General features: G+C 38.4%; 1 protein-coding gene across 3 annotated transcripts in view; it reads left to right on the top strand.

The window, feature by feature from the left end:
• Positions 1-17,422, top strand: part of ADCY9 (adenylate cyclase 9) — a 203,844-nt gene extending 186,422 nt beyond the window's left edge. For all 3 annotated transcript variants that reach the window (XM_006266871.4, XM_014597457.3, XM_059716442.1), the window contains one exon: positions 6,163-17,422. In XM_006266871.4, coding sequence (XP_006266933.1) covers positions 6,163-7,354 — 1,192 coding nt within the window. In that variant the 3' untranslated portion in view covers positions 7,355-17,422. The remainder of the gene's footprint in view (positions 1-6,162) is intronic.
• The last annotated feature ends 274 nt before the right edge of the window (positions 17,423-17,696 follow it).

The raw sequence follows: 17,696 nt of genomic DNA, 5'->3' as shown, positions 1-17,696 counted from the left end.
CTGCGATTAAAACAAAATTGTGAATTAAAACTATGATCATCTTTTCCACAGACCTACAATTGTACTTTTCTTTCCACATTTTTTAAATACATATTGTTTCTAAGTTCAAGCATTTTGTATTTATAGGAATTACCTTCTCTCCAAGTTGAGGGAAGCTAGTGGTTCAGTAAGAAGCTGAGAACGTGCATATAGAGCAGTGACTGTAGTGTAACACAGACTAATCTGGTATCTCTCTAATCTGGTAGCAATTTAAACTCTGTATTGCTGCAAATAGACAGCTACCTGTACCCAAACAACCTAGTTTAAAGCAAGCTTGGATATTTTTATGCTACAGTGATTGTAATTAAACATACTCAAGGCCACACTGCTTAGCAAAGGTTATCATTGTCTATGTCATAAAACCCAGACACCGTTCTTACTTAACACACAGGCTTTTCCTGTGCTTTTCTGGAAAATGTTTTATTATGGAAATAACTAAGGTCATGCAACTGATCTATAAGCAGTATGTTTTGAGTCCCATTTGGCTTACCTGTCCAAGATTTTATGGAGATTTGTATCAGTAAGAGCTGGTAGTGTTGGAGTGATATTAATAGTTGTGATGGTCCAGGAAATATGTGAGAGGCAAGGATGTTTGTGGGTGATTATTGGACCAATTGCATGGTTGGGATAGACTTGTTCACAAACATCTTTGCCTCTCATCAGTAAGAGCTACTATATGGAGATGAAATACTCAGCTTTTTCATTATTTCTCCTGCTTCAGAGTAGTTGGAATATATTTTTACTCAACTGCTCATAGTTCCTAAAAGGGACAGGTCATTTGAAATGTAAGACTCAAACCTACTATATGATTTTTAAAAATGCCTCTAATTTCACTTCACCATCTGCATCCAAATATAATTTGAAATTGAGTTACGTTCTGTGCTCACATTAAAGTATGGAACAGAATGTTCACAAGTTCTCTCTTCATCTTTCCCAGATATTTAGCATCTCATACTCATGGCAGAATCCCATTTATGTTGTCTTAGATTCTACACGAACCATCAAATTCCATTGCACAGCTCTGTTTGATCTTCCCTTCTTTTCTCATTGTTCAGCCTTTTCATGCTTTTAAAAAACCTAGCCATTATTCATCTGTTTTATGTAGAGAGAAAAATCCAATTCTAAACTGAGATTACTGGCTCATAGGGAAAATGTCTTCCAAAAGGCTCTTTTATAAGCAAAAAAGAAATTATGTTGTGATGGTCAGGACTTATGATTGAGCCAAAGGAAAACCTTTTGACTCCATCTCGGGAACTCACGTGTGCTGTATTCAGCATACAGTCTAGATGAAGATGCCAAGTTCTTTCTCAGGCCTTTGTGCCACCTAGTACTTCAACTATTGCTTCAATTGTTTGGTTTAAAGCAGTCCTGTCAGTTTAAGATTTAAATCAACCAATTTTAAAAACTCCATTTCCTAGTAGGGTATCACTTGAAGAGTAAACAGGTTTAATGGTCTTGAAATTCTTAAAAGCTCTTGTAAAATATCTGAAAGCTTTTATCTTGCTTGGTTGAGGCTTGTAAGGGTTTTTTCAGCTAGTGAGTTTCTCCCTTGCTACCCAATTGCACATAAAGTGGTATCTTCTAGTCTCAGTTTATTTACAGCTTTTGCTAAACAATACAATAAAATGGACAGTAAAATTATGTATAATGTAGTAAAATCATAACTTACAGTTTTTGCTGAAGGCATGCAAAATAAAGTGTTGTCAACTATACAACATAAACAAATGGGAGAGGAACAGAGGGATTTTTTTATTAGTTTCTTGAACCTATAGTATGTCTTACCCTCACCATAGTGGCTCCAGTATATTCAGATAGAAGTCATATTTTCCAGTGGATTGTGCATCTAATGAATTTCCTCTTTCAGTATACTCCTGGGATTTTTTTGCACAGCAGCCAGGCAACAGCACAGTGGCTGCTATTTTTGCACCCTCTTCACCCTCCCCCTTCCCCTTCCCATCCACCAAAGATGGCACCCAGAGCTGGTGCCCTAGTCATCCCCCTTTAGTTATGTTGCTATCCATCAAGGCAGGGTGGTTCTTTCATATTCCATTTATGTAGGAGGAATTAAAGTAAGAATCCTTGAAGGATGCTCTGCACAAGCTTTTTTTGTCACTGAAGTGAGTCCATCTGGCAGAGATATTCAGGGTCACTACAGACTTCCTGAATCACGTTTATGTATCCTTCAGTCAGGAAATCTTGTTCCAAGGTGTTCCACCACATCCTTCCTCCCTAGGTGATGTGATTTATCACCTATTTGAAGCAAATCAGAATGAAGTTCTAGCTGGTATCAAAATACAGAACAGGGGACTCCCAGGCTTTTTAAAGAATGCTTTCTCCATTCCTGGGACTGGAATCTTCTGTAGAGAGAATGAATGACCATCACCTTGTCTTTGAGTCCCATATTAGTCAGTTAGGTAAAGAGAGAAAAATTAAAACCTGATTTTGACAGGAACAGCCAAAACTAGGAAATCCTATTTAAGAAACTTGATGCACTGACCTGTAGGCTTTCCCTGCCCTTTCTGGTATTGTATGACTTATTTTCCAATGTCTGATCTACCACAACAGTCTCAAAAATATATCAGTCAGGAGTTGCTAGTGATTCCAAAATTGACAATTCACAAGGTCTAACTGAATCATTAATAATTATGCTGCTTCATACTTGCAAGCTTCTCATGTTCAAACAGTACTGCAATGTGAAAGGCTTTATTTGCCTAGTATAACTTCACAACAACTTTTCCACATCCTTGTGGATTCTAAAATGTGTTATACAGTCTACTGTACAATTAAGCTTGGCTAAAAATATGTCTTGAAGAATATTAAATAGGGAAACATCAGCCCTAAAAGAGGCATAACATAATGCTGTACTTCCATAGCCAGATTCCAATGGAAACATTCACTTCTGTACCTCCAAAACAATCTCTCTTGTTTCCATAAAGTCTAGCAGATGCTTGAAGAGTTTCAGTGATTCTCAGACAGATTTTCATATATGATCAGGGGAATAGCATTTCCCCTTCAAGAATCTAAATATCTTTTTAGCTGAATAAATGCAAAAAATGCTAGCTATGTACAGGTAGCTATTCTGTTACCCCTGCAGTGATCCTGCCTTGAGCAGAGGGCTAGACTAGATGGCCTCATAAGGTCCCTTCCAGCCCTACTGTCCTATGATTCTAATGATCCTAGGTATGTATGCATGTGCAGGGGCACACTGAACATTTTCCAGTGGATTGTGCATCTAATGTGATTGGAGATTTGGATGGAAATACAGACAGTAACAAAGGTACCTGTTTTCAATGTCTCACCTATACAAGGAATGATGGAGGGGAGAGTTGTACTATGGCAACCATGGTAGTGCGCCATATATATTTTTGGTACATCTCATGAATCCTGCCCAGTCTAGATCTGGTATTGTTGGGTAGATAGCTGCAAATAGAAATTACACCTGTAACATGACTCAATATTTCCTCATTTTGGTTTGTGAAATGGAAGCGTCCCCCTGATGGATATGAAGAATGTTGTGGAGACAAACTAAAAGTCATCTTTGATCAACCTCCAGCCCCTATCCTATATTTGTGTTCTAAAGGGGCGTTGGGATTACAATCTTTGGCTGCCTATACACATGCTCAGGAGTGAGGAGAGGAGGCTGTTTTAATTAGAGCAGTTCCCAAACAGCTGCTGTAATTAAAATGGCTAACCATCACATGTATTAAGCCCCTGTATGTTTCAAAATAGCCACAGGATGCTTTATCTAAAGCTCAATTGACAAGGTTTAGATAAAATGCCTGGTGGCCATTTTGAAATATGCAGAGGCTTAATACACATGACGTTGAGGGAGCACTAAAGCATTCAAATTAAAACATAGCAGACTTGATTAATTGAGTCTGCTCCAACACATTCTAGTTAGAATGTGAATGAGCACATCTATGGGCACCCTTGTGCTTAAGAGCATGCCCCTCAGAGAAAGGCATTAGAGACACTGGCCACATCTACACAAGATGCTGACTGTGCAGTAGCCCATGACTACCATGCAGTAGCATCACATGGCAGAAAGCATGATGCGATGCTGCTGCGCAGTAGTTTTGGGCTACTGCACAGGCAGCATCATGAAAAAGCCGTTTGGCGATGCTACTGCACAGTAGGGCTGTGTGAAGTTTCAGTCCCTGATTCAATTGGGAGGAGATTCGGCCCAATTCGGTGGCTGAATCTCTGAATCTGAATCGAATCAGAGGACCCTTTAATTTCTCAGAATTTCTCAAATCGAAACCCTATGAATTGATTTGGAGAGATTTGGAGATTCAGACATAGAGACAGCTTTAAATGTTTTTTCTACATACCTCTAGGTAGCCGGCAGGTGAGTGCTGCAATGCTTGGGTGCATGGAGTGTCCCACAGAAGCATGGGGGCTCCCCAGCACACTCAGCAGCAGACCCAGAAGTGGACCAGAAGCACTTCTGGTCCACTTCCGGGTCTGCCGGGAAGCGCATGGGGGGGGTCATGACTCCCCGGCTCAGTGAATGGTGCCTCCTGACGGGGGGCACCTGGGGTCCCCCTGAGACCAATCACTGAGCCAGGAAGACACAGGGGGTCCTCCCAGCGCACTTCTGGGTCTGACAGGAAATACTTCCAGTCCACTTCTGGGTTTGCCACCAAGCATATGGAAGGCCCCCCCCACCCGTGGGACGCTCCATGCGCCCCAGCATTGCAGAGTTCATGAGCCGCGGCTGCTACCTCAAGGTATGCAGAAAAAACTTTCAAAGTTGTGTCTATGTCTGAATTGCTGATTCTCCAAATCAGCATCGAGTCTTCAGATTCAGATTTGGCCGAATCAAATCGGGGACAGTGATCCGAATCAACAACTCGAATCACTGACCTGATTCAGGCCGAATCTGAATAGAATAGGGCCCGCTTCGCACACCCCTACTGCACTGCAATGACAGTCACTGTCTCATTTAGATACAGCCACTGAGTCTAGTCTGGGTAGAGATATGCTGCCATAACTTTTTTAGGAAACTAGGGTTGTAGGTGTTTTCAAGGAGATGCCTTCTGTGAGGCCTCTGGTCAGAAAACCCTGTTTTTGTCTTGGATAACTGCATCCAGTTTCCCATCTCTGAGGAATCCTCTGGTCTGAGGTAAGTTTACTAAAAAAGGTTGTGATTAAGTAACTCTGTTAGTAAGTCTTGGAATTTCTGAACTCTACTCAGTATGTATTACAGCTTAGTTTCAGAAAGTGCACTTGTGTGTTGTGTTTATAAGTGGTCTTCCCAAATTGAATGGACTATACCCTGATGCCAGTGAGAGGCTTAATCTGGTTCAGTTTGCAGCAGTTTACTTATTTAAGAGGTCCTTGACACAGGCAACATTTTATAACAAGGTTTTGTAATCTGCATATGCTGCCATTAATTGTGGATGAGGTCCAAAATATTGACCTTGATCTAGACAAGCACCGAACCTTGGCTTCTTGAAAAATTTTCTTTTCCCCCATAACAAGCTTATTCATAATTCAAGTTATGACCACATCCTCTCCAGTTTTTCAGGAAGACGGCAAAATGCTCTCCAAAAAATACCATCAGCTTTGGGATTATTTTTCTACAGAGTCCCAGTGGATTGATCTGAAATGCCTACTGCAAGGCTTATATAATTTTTCAGGCCTTTGGGGAAACATAAAGAGAGCCTTGAAGCAGCAGTGTTCTGTTATCAGTTGTAAAATCTTATTTTCCAAATCTAGGAAGCAAAATTTCATGTTAAATACAACAAAATACTAAGTTATACATATATAAAATATATGTTTTAAATAATATAACAAGTAAAGTTATTTATACATAAAATATAGTTTTAAAAATAATAAATTGGAACTGCTGTAAAATTTGGGCAGCTTCTAAGTCTACCAAACACAGCAGTGTCCCTTTAAATTAATAGTGATGAAATTTAGGACAGGAGAGTTCCACAACATGGGTTTGGTTAATAGCAAATAAAATCGAAAAGTGTTACAATTAAGTATGCAAAATAATGCTTCTTCAATTTATTTTTAGTAAAGGATTTTTTTAATGATGCAGATAAATCAAGAACCTGAGGTCCAGTATTTAAAATGTACGTTATTTTTTGTCTCTGTTCTTTTCCCCTACTGCAGCTCCAGGAAGAATGCATGCAATAGTTCAGAGCCAAATGATACAAAGAAGCCAGCAGACCTGATTGGTCAGGAAGTAATACTGGTTTTCTTTCTTTTGCTCCTTATGGTTTGGTTTCTGAATCGGGAGTTTGAAGTCAGTTACCGCCTCCTCTACCATGGGGATGTAGAAGCTGATCTTCATCGTACCAAAATACAGAGCATGAGGGATCAGGCTGACTGGTTGTTAAGGAATATTATTCCATATCATGTGGCAGAGCAGTTGAAGGTCTCTCAGAGTTACTCCAAAAACCACGACAGTGGTGGAGTAATTTTTGCTAGTATTGTGAACTTCAGTGAGTTCTATGAGGAGAACTATGAGGGAGGCAAGGAGTGCTACCGAGTCCTGAATGAACTGATCGGGGACTTTGATGAACTGCTGAGCAAACCACATTACAGCAGCATTGAGAAAATCAAAACAATTGGGGCAACATACATGGCAGCTTCAGGACTAAACACCTCTCAGTCTCAGGATAACAATCATCCACACGGACATTTGCAAACCCTTTTTGAATTTGCCAAAGAAATGATGAGAGTGGTAGATGACTTCAACAACAACATGCTCTGGTTTAATTTTAAACTTCGTATTGGCTTTAACCATGGCCCCCTCACTGCTGGGGTCATTGGCACTACCAAGTTGTTATATGACATTTGGGGTGATACCGTTAACATTGCTAGCAGGATGGACACTACTGGAGTGGAGTGCCGGATACAGGTGAGTGAAGAGAGCTACCGTGTCCTAAACAAGATGGGGTATAACTTTGATTATAGGGGGACAGTCAATGTGAAGGGGAAGGGTCAAATGAAGACATACCTGTACCCAAAATGCATGGACAATGGGATTGTGCCGCATCACCAGTTGTCTATATCTCCAGACATTCGAGTTCAAGTGGATGGCAGCATCGGGCGGTCTCCAACGGATGAGATTGCTAATCTGGTGCCTTCTGTACAGAATTCTGACAAGATATCTCATAGCTCAGATAACAGCTCAGAACCCAAGGACATGCTTCCTTCCTCCAAAAGGCTCCAAAAAGATTCAGTGAAAGCAGAAGACAGGTGCAGGTTTGGAAAAGCTGTAGAGAAAAATAACTGTGAGGAGGCAGGAACCGAGGAGGCAAATGAACTGACAAAGTTAAATATCTCTAAGAGTGTATGATGCAGTGGCAGAGAGCTGCATGATGTGCTCTGTCCATAGAAACACAAAGACATTTGCAGTTGGCTGTTTTCTTTTTTTGAAGAAAGACATTCTCAATGCCTGGGTTGTACATTTGTTTTCCTTTCTGTACCTGATGCTGTGTAGATCACAGTTCTTCAGAGCTCATTTTCATCCATCTTTCCTCCATGCCCCTTAACCCTCACCCCAAACTCCCCAGCTCCCTGTGTAAACATCTTTTAGCTGAGAGGAGGATATTAAGTGCCTTCAGATATACTCCATTGAACTCCCTATCAAGGTACAGAAGCCCCAAATAAAATTATAGCTTTGGGTATCTCTAATTTTAAAAGAAAAGTTGTGGTTAAGATAACATTTTTATTATTGTTTCCTGCAAAACACTTTTTTTGGATAATGCAACTCCTTGGGTTTTTTATATCTGTATGAATAATATTTTACTCTTATCAGACCTTTTCTGTGTAAATACACAGACAGAATGTATGTGTATCTACCATATGAGACTGAGATAAAAAGTGCCAGTAATGTACCACATGAGGATGTTTTTCACAGATTCACAGAAGTTTAGGGCTGGAAGAGGGGGTGACAAAATTTTGCTTTGTGTTGGGCTGGAGGAAGAGTTGAGTTCCACAGTGGCTCAGTGTTTGGATACAGCAAGCCAGTCAGCTGCTGTTAACTTCACTCTCCTTTACAATTGCTTTGATCAAACGTAGGTGTCATTGTGTACTTTGGATATATTGCTTTCTTTACATCCAGCAGGTCATTGATATGTGGGTATGGAAGAAGGATTTGGACTTCACCAGCTCTCAGAATAGGGTTCCAAAAGCAGAATACTGTTAAAATTTCTACAATCCAAGTCTCAGGCATTTTCATTTTGCCCCCTACCCCATTGGAATTTGTGAGGTTCTAGGTCAAGCTGGTGTCTCCTAAAGCTGGTCTAGTTTGAGAGAGAAAATATAAATGTTCTGGGGTTACATTGTATTTATTTATTTATTTATAATTCTATTTTTTTTATTTTGTTTTTGAGAAGGTTTTAGGATTGACAGGGGTGGTAATTAGTGTAATGAAAAGTAATTAGATATCCATTAGTGTTTCATCCTTCAAACTACCAACCACTCTGAGGATGTTACCTGGGTAATATTTGTTTCAAAACTGGTGAGACCATCAAAGACGCCAGATGCAGGCTGATTCTGATAAAACCCAGCTTGCCTCCTGAACCAAATTAATGGTGCTGTACAGTATTTTTCAGAATTTGCCCCTATACTTTGCTTTTGAAGCAGGGAATATAATGCTTCCCATGTGCCTGCTAAAGCAGGAATCAGGATGGAGTCTCTTTGTCATGAGCTGAGGAGCACAAGAATATACTAATCCTACAACAGACTTTGTGTTGCAGACCCTGGTGTCTGCAGAAAAGGACATCAGTGGCAATCTGTGTGATCATAGGGTCTGTCTGCACAGAGCAATTGCAGGATAGAGGGTTTAGATTAATAGACTGTAAGGCTGGGACCTCAGAAGATCATTGAGTCTAGCCCCCTGCACCAAGCAGGAAAGATAACTGAGGGTCAGGTGACCCCAGCAAGGTGACTGTCTAATCTCCTATTTGCCTCTTCCATAGTTTAGGACACTTATTTCTATTTTTATTAACTGAATGACCCACTTTGGATAACATTAAACATTGTAAAGTTCAATTTAGACAAATACTAGCTGCATCAAATAATATTTATCCCCAAATAAATTCATTGGCTGTGGGAAATATGGTGACATGGGGAAATGCAGAGCTGTTCTGCCTGCATGTTCATATTTTTAAATTACTTTCCGTCTTCAGTCCGAAGAAGTGATTTAACACAGAAACTATAATATATTTACACTTACTACTTTTTGTTCCTATTGTGACTCTAGAGTTAAAATCATAAAAAGAGCTGCAACTCGCACTTAACTGTTTGAGATGCTATCTGCAGTCCACCTTTAGTACCAGCTTCTTAAGTTTTTCTCATATTTAAATGTACAGGGTTTGGGTTTTGGATACCATTTTTATTAAACATTATTCTATATACTCTTGTTACAATAACAGCTCTTTTTGTGTGTCAAAAATCCTTGGTTGCCATGGTAGCTGTTTAACATGACTGAAGTGTTAAAACTTCCAGCAATGAACAACATCAAAAAACCTATACTGGGCATTTAACCTCCACCCTCATACAGAGAATACTTTATGCCTGATTTTGATAGTTGCTGCCAAGCAACAATATCATAGTTTTTTGTTGGGTTTTGTTTTTTTGTTTTGTTTTGTTTTGTTTTGTTTTGGGGGGGTCTCAGTGTGAAGGTGCATAACATCCTTCATTGTCAGTAACTATAAATTTTGTCTTTTTTTTTCTTCTGTGTACTTCCACCTTTAAGAAGAGTGTAATGCACTCGGAGACGTACTCCTAGAATCATCTTCAGAATTTTTGTTTCAGTTTCTTAAATAATGACTGTTGCTTTTCTTCTAGTAGAGAAGTTGGCATTCTCCGAAATTGTTTACATGCTAGAGTATTATGTCTCTTGAAGTTGCTACATCCCTTTTTCACCCCATTTTTCTTTCTGATTTTGATGGCCCAGGTAGATCCAGTGATTAAATGGTATTACTCGTATTACTGGTATGAAATAGTAGTTAATTTTAGCAGTGTTAGCAGCTGAGCCATCGAGCTGTGACCATGTCTTATTTCTAACTTCAAATACCATGCAATTATTATACTTCTACCCATCACAATCTTGCATCTACAAGAGATATACACACTGAAACTAGATGCAAGGGAACAGTGTAGTCCAGGGATTGGAATAGGACCTGCCACTGACAGAACCTGTTTTTAATTCTTACAGTAGTTATTTTTCAGTACAAAGGCTTACAAAATGAATAAAGCCAGTAGTTAGTTACTGTGTTTTACCACATGTGTATTGTTAGTCTTCTGGTAACATCAGAGTACTGAAATGGTTGCATAACTTAGTAGTATCATGGCCACCTTTTCTTGTGTCATTATGCAAGTAAAATAGCTGAGGACAGAAATATGTCTGGGCTCTGAAAACGAGATGTTCTCTGTTCTTGCGCTGGATTTGTTCCGTGTAGTAATAATATCTGGGTTAAGTGCAGCTAACATTATTTGGCTTCAAAATTCAATGTGTGTGAATAGTGTACCTCTGTTAGCTTATTGTCATGAGAATGACAGCACCTTCACTTCCTCATCTCAGAGATCTTGAAATTTTGTATGCAATTCAGAAATAAAGTTATCCCTGAAATAGTTTTAATGGGTGAGAATTTTTAAGGCTCAAAGGACAGCTAAAGGTCCTTCTGTTGAAGTCAATGGGAGGTGCATACCAAACTCTCATTTGTGCCTTTGAAAAGTTGTGCCAGCCGTTGCATAAATAGGGGCTCTGTGGGTGTTCTTAAAAACAGTGTCTCTGTGCCTCAGAGTCAAAAAGACAGTCCGTGTCGCACATTTGCTTGCAGTAGGTTAGTATAAAAGATTTTTACAGAATACTTTGTCTCTGATCTGCTCTTTGCACCATAGTTTTAAAAGAAACACAAACAATGTAAAAAATCTTCTTTTGGCCATGTAACCTTAAATGTATATTACAAAAAAGTTAGTGCCTTGTTTTCTCTTTTCTATATTTTAAAATGAGTTAAGGCAGATTACTGCAGAATCACTAAGAAAAAAAAAGGGTTGTTAAATGTTTTCAAGCCTGGATGATGTTCTTCAGCCATCAGTCTTTTTTGAGTGGTGCTAGATTTTAGACGGTGGAGGAAGATGCAACCTTTCCTTAATCTTCTGGTGATCTGATACAGTTGGTCTGTAAGACAAAACTGATTGGCTCTTTATTCAGTGCAGCTAGTGCTAAAGATGCTAGCTGCTAGTCAGCAGCTCCTGGTTTCCCCCTAATAGTCTTAGTCCAGACCTAACCTTGGAATTTAATGGGGCTTTGAGATGGCATAGGTTAGAGACAGGTTGATGGAGTTGTAAGAAAGGGCTAAACAACCACATCCCTCACTCTCCTTTTGCTTAACACTAATTTGCCAACACTGACAGAGCTTCGCAGAAAGCATTACCTCTGAATCTGGACATGGTTCACTATAGAAAAGAGGGATCTGTGAGGAAAGAGAAAAAGAAATTTTAGCAAAAATAAACTACACTTCCAAGTGTGTGAAGACTTATCACTGGATTAAGGAAAGTCTTTTAGGGTGCCTGTAAACTTTAGTATTTTAAAATCACATAACTTAAATTTGTTTCCTTAACTTCCTTTGATACTGAATTTTCAAATGATTTATAATGACAGGACAAATGTCAAATATCATATGCTGCTCCCATGTAAAATACAGAAGGTGAATGATTGTTCTTAAATAGTTGATGTCTTTATTTTGCTCTGTTGCAAAGCATGTGCAAAAAGTACCAATGAGAAATTATAAATATGCATGCATGAAGTTGGTTGTAACCTTATCACATTTTTGTCTAGGATTTTTTGCCTGGTTTCAAGATTTTCTGTTTTCTTTCCTTTCGGCTGCAATCTTCTGTATTATGCATGAAAGGATATGTGGAGGGGCATTTCCCACCAGCATTGAATTATATTTTCTATTTTAACAGCAGTATTTTAATTGCTTTGGTGCCAGATCATGTATTCATATAGAACTTTTTTCCTGCAGCCTGTCTTCACTACTGTTTTAGTCTCTAGCTGGACTCTCTTGTTTAATAGGAATTATTTGCCGTGTTCTTTTGTTAATGCTAATTTGTCCAGGCACAATTTTACTTCTGTACTGTTCATTTCCTATCCTTTTTATTCCTTACCTCACTTTGATCTGCATTTCTGCAGTTATAGAACAACATCACATCAAAATTGTTCAGTTGGTTATTGCATTCTCTTTATGAAGAATATATTTGGCCTCACAACATAAAAACACTAGGGTATGACATTAAGTCTGAGCAAATGCAATATGAGAGAGTGTAACATGAAGTGAAATTGCTAGCGGCATGAAATCTCATTGAAGCAAAGTTCAGATGGGCCCATGTTAACAAAAGCCTTCTCAAGGAACCTGCAAAGACAAACATACAATATGAAACATCTACAGAAAGTGCAAGCTTTGTGTCACAGTGTTTAAGACTCCCCATATTTGATCACTTCATTCCCAGTCAATGAAATACGTAATGCTGCTTCAGTTTCCCATCTGTAGAAGAAAAGGTAATAAAGCTTCAGAAAAACATCTCCATTTTCTACAGCAGATGTGCTTAAACCATAGCATGTGTAAACTCACTGATGACATGATGATGGTTCTCCCTTTCCAGCAATTTAATTTAATTAAGAACAGCTAAAAATACATTAAATTCTTATAGCCATTTTTTGTAGATACTACAGGGCTGTCTTATGACTATGAATAGAGTGGAGAGGACTTTCATATTTACAAGCAGGAAAGGAAGAGGGTCCATATGGTGAAAAAATTAAGCATCACAGTTCTACAGCATAGTAACAAGGTAAAACAGTTCCGCTCTTCAGTTACATATGCAGCCAGGAAGATGGACAAAACTGGACCTCAGAACATTTTTGAGACTGAACTAATAATAACTTTGACAGTTGAAATGTGCAGAGTGTTTTTGAAGGAAACTTCAGGGAACAGGCTGTTATAGTCCAAAAAAATACTTTTTCAACTCTCTCCATTGCCTATAATGGAATATTTTTCTTTTTTTGGTTCTGGGGCAGCATCCCACTGAGTAAATCCAAATGGCAATGCAGTATTACTACGAATATTCACTAGTCATGGCTCTGAAGATTTCAACATCCCTATAGTACTAAAAATCATAAATTATACACTGTATTTTCAAAAAATCATATCCATTCACCAAATAAATACCTACAGACATATTATATACCTGTAGTTTTATTCACCTGGCCCATCGTCTGAGATTTCCTCAGTTAAGAAATGCAGTATCACGCACAAGGTTCAAAAATCAGTGGATTAATGTAAAAGAAAGAGGAAACCTACTCTGCTTGTATAAATATGGAAGAACCAGAGTAACAGTGTTCTAAGACACTCCCTCTCATCATATAAGCAAGCATATCCCAAGAGAAAAGTTATACAAGCACATGCACACATCTTAAGTCAGCAAGCATAGGCTGAGGATAAGATGTGCCACAAGCTGACAAGAGCTAGAAATCTGTTGACTCTGATAAGTCAGCCACTTAAATACAGAGTATATTGTTTTGATGTCTTTTTAAACTTTATGCCACCCTTGAAAGGAACTGAGGTCCTGCTAATGTGATGGTGAACAATAATATGAGTACATGACATGACATACTAAACTCAACAAAATGCCTGGAAAACAGAGAAGAGAAACATAATCAGATGTCTAGTTGTTTTAAAGACTGAGTTTTATTCATAAGCTTTATTTTCCCTGCTTTTAAAATTTAAGTCAAATATGAATCTCTTTTATGCTAAAGCCCCATAATACCCTCTCTGTTAGGGTAATGGGGCCTTAGAGTTAACGTATGCTATGGTAATGTAATTTATACCCATTTTCAAGCCCCTTGGTCCTCCCAAAGTGCTGTGATGGCTACTTAGTATCAATGAGATCCAGGCCCCCAAAACATACTTCCTTTGCTTTTACTAATGTTGTTTAAAGGAGGCCACTGAGCAAGTTTTTGATAGACTCAAACAGATTCCAAAATCCAACATTTTTTTTTACCAGCCATTTAATGTATTATGGGATTGTGGAAAAGGATGTACATACAGGTGGTATCACTTGGGTGCCTTCAGAGGAAAAAGAATTGAACTCTAGGAGAAAAAAAAGTTTAGGTATTTATTTTTAAAGTCTTTGCCAGGATTAAATTTCTCATCGTGTCTGCTGTTAACAGAGATGGCTGCTAATTTATACTTCCATGCTTAAATGGTATGTATGCAAATGTTCCTTCTTAGTAGCTAGGGAGAGATGTCTCCACTTGCAGTTAGGATGGTATTTTGAAAAGGGACTGTTAGAGAAAGATACTTAACCCTTTGTCCCTTTGTTTTACTTGCAGAATTTTAAACATTCCTGGTTTGCCTAATGGTTTGCCTGATCCAAGCCCACTGAAGTCAATAAGAAATTAATTTTATTTATTGACTTTAATGTGCTTTGCTTCAAACCCAAAATGAGGAAAAGAAATAGAGGTAATGCATTTTAAAGCAAACTATGCCACATGCAATGCATTTAATGCCTTCAACAGCAGCTGCTTTATTTGAACAGCTTCTAGTCATAAATCAATGCAAGGGAGTGGGTCATTTGAGTTTACCAGTTACTGAAAGCTGTCCTACAGCTAGTGTCTGTTCTTTGCAACTTAGCCTTGACCCAGCTGTGCATGATCTGCTTTGTTCTTTCTTTGTTTTTGTGGTTTGCTCTAATAGCACTTATTTTGATCTTTAGAAAATAAAGTGTTTGGTGAATCTTAAAAACTGCACAGAAAGAAATGACTTTGGAAAGATTCTTTTAAATTTTAGTTTTTGGCCATGTGTTCTAACTGGTTTATATTTCATGGCTACCATCAGCAACTTGCATACAGTAGAAGTATGAACTGAGTCATGGCCTAAAGAGTTGATAGGAGTTTTTCAGCTCTGGTTTGTGAATGTTTAATATACCTTCTGACCTACCCATAATAATGGAAACCATAATTCAAGTAACATCAAAGCAATGGGACTTTCTAAAATTCCCTTCACACTCTATTGCAGTATCTTTTCTAATAATTTCAATTATTTTTAGATGTTGCACAAATACTTGTTTACAATTTGAAAACAAATTCTAACCCATGAATAGTTGGAAGATGCACTACAATTAACATGGATACATGAGTGCATGTGTACACAGTATGAAATACTGCCCCTACTGAAACCAACAAAACTTGCCATTGACTTCAGTAGGGCCAGAATTTCACCCATTATATGGTCAGTATTTATAGATTTAATTCCATCTTTCTGTTTCCTTATGAAAGTTGCCAAATCCTAAGGGCTAGAACCATTTCTACAATACTTTGGGGGGCCTTTTCTAAACCATTTCCCAAAGCAATACCTTCTGCAGCACCCAGCACTGCTTCAGACTTGACAACAGCCCTTCCAATGCTAACAATGTTTTTCTATTAACAGGTACTGGTGTAACAACCCACACTTACTAAAGAAACTTTCACCAAAATTTAACTTCTCATATTACTACCACAGCAGTTTTCCGAGGCCATGTTATATATATGCAGCACTGGTGACTCTCATAACATGCTTTGGGAGAACAGCTTTACATTTCAGAAGTAATAAATCAAAAGCCAAGAGCCTTAACTAGTCCTAACAGCTGTTTAAAGACGGTGGCAGATTCATAAGGAAGGTTGGACAGAATTTGCCTACATGATAAATGGAGGGCATCTCCTATTTCTGGGGTGGTGATAACCATATTCTAGGCTGATAAACCCCTTGGCCAAAATTACTGAATTAACAGGGAGTAGATAGAAGTTATTAATGCCCTCCCTGCATACTGGCCATCTGGGCAGGATAAACACCACACTCCCACATCCCATGTGATCTGTTCTGTATTGCGTGATCTGTTCTAAAGCTTTTAAGGCAAACAAGTTGCATATAATTGGAAAAAATAACTGTATTCCTCAAGAGCAAAGTGAAGGAGCTATAGAAAGGGTAGAAGCAGTTGGGTCAATAGGATGGGGAAGGAGGGGAAAGTTGAGGTAGCCTGGTTTGCTGTAGGCATATGGATGTGGCACTTGGAGAGGAGTAGCTAAGCAGAAAACAGGGATTTGTATGCTATAGAGTCATTATGCAAATTGGACACATCTCAGCCAATAAGAACAAGGAAATGTAAATAGAGAAATTAATTGTACTGTTGTGGTTCATTAACTGTGCTGCTTCCCCCAGCCCTGATTGAGAAAATTATCCTTCAGCATAATTACTCCCAATTGAGTTTGTAATAACGTCTGCCCTTTTCAGGGTTTGGTTTGTTTTTTAAATTTTTTATGTGAGCAATTTTGAGCTAGCAATTGAAATTGTGCATTATAAACTCAGATGCAACTATCCTGTTTCCAGAGCTGAGGGAAGGCTGTGGTTGTTTAGAGGGTGTTTTGTACTTTGGTGTATACAGTATTACATATATATGACACTAACTAAGCAATTCCTATGCAGAGGGAGCTATCCTCACTGGCTGGGGTATGACGGGACTGATTATAAAGAGCCTGAAATAGATACTTTTTAATGTTAGAAAAACAAAATCTATGAGAGAGTTCATTTGGTTTCACAGATAATTATGATTTTTTGCAAAGATATTTCTTTTCAAATGCCTGCTTAAAGTTCCTACTTGGCAGTGTTGTGTACTTGGAGGTTGATGTCAATCCTGTGCTGTTATATCCTTTCTTAAAAGCTGATGTTACTACAGTGTTAGCCAAGGCATTGTAGCACTGCCTGTCCAGCCCCCAAAGCATGTGGAAACAGCACAAAAGTATTAGCTATTTATTGAACACTTTCCAGTTAAAACAGGGAACATTTTTTAAAGTATCCCAGTTTCCTGCAAGGTGACTTTAATCATCATCATGCCTTTGCTTTCCCCCCCACCCCTCCCCAGCAAACTATAATTACACTGCATTCTCCTCTCCCCTTTGCAAAAAGAAGAAATAGCCTGTTTACAAACACTTCTGTTGGGAAGTTTGGAACTTCCACCAAGTTATTCTTCCTAGGGGAGGTTGCTTCCTTTCAACAGCTTATTTGTAAATATTCTGCCTATGCTTTGTTGACAAAACAGAAATGGAAAAAAGTTGTATCTGTGAAATATTAAGCTATATATGTATATAGATTTAACTGCATATTATCTTTGACTCATTACTACAGATCTGTAATCGTATATTAAACTGTTTTACTGTATCACAGAACATTTCACGCTATCTTAGATGTAGAAAAATTGGGAAAGTAATTCACAATACAGTATGTTAACTTGAAATTTGTTTGCTTTTTTATTTTTGCTTCAGCACAACATTAAATGGAATCTGTGCCATTTGCACAATGTTTCAAAGAAAAATGGTTTGAAACACGAGTTCTTGGTCCCTTTATTTACTGGATATTGGCTCTTCACACTAGCTCTTTATGAAAGGTTATAAAACTGGTCACTTCATTTTGGGGGTAGGATGTTGGTGAAGAATTTTAAAATTCTAATTTTTTTTTTAAATGACTTCATTGCTTACTTGCTTTTTAATGCTATTCAACTGTTGTGAGTTTGCTGTGCTCAGCTGACAGTGGTCCTAGAACAGTGCTTCTGTTGCTAATAATCCTAGTAGAAAATTAAGAAAAGGGGCCACATTGATG

The sequence above is a fragment of the Alligator mississippiensis genome, chromosome 13 (assembly GCF_030867095.1).
Source record: "Alligator mississippiensis isolate rAllMis1 chromosome 13, rAllMis1, whole genome shotgun sequence".
NCBI lineage: Eukaryota > Metazoa > Chordata > Crocodylia > Alligatoridae > Alligator > Alligator mississippiensis.
The sequence above is the reverse complement of the archived record's forward strand: the minus strand, read 5'-3'. Positions and strand labels throughout refer to the sequence as shown.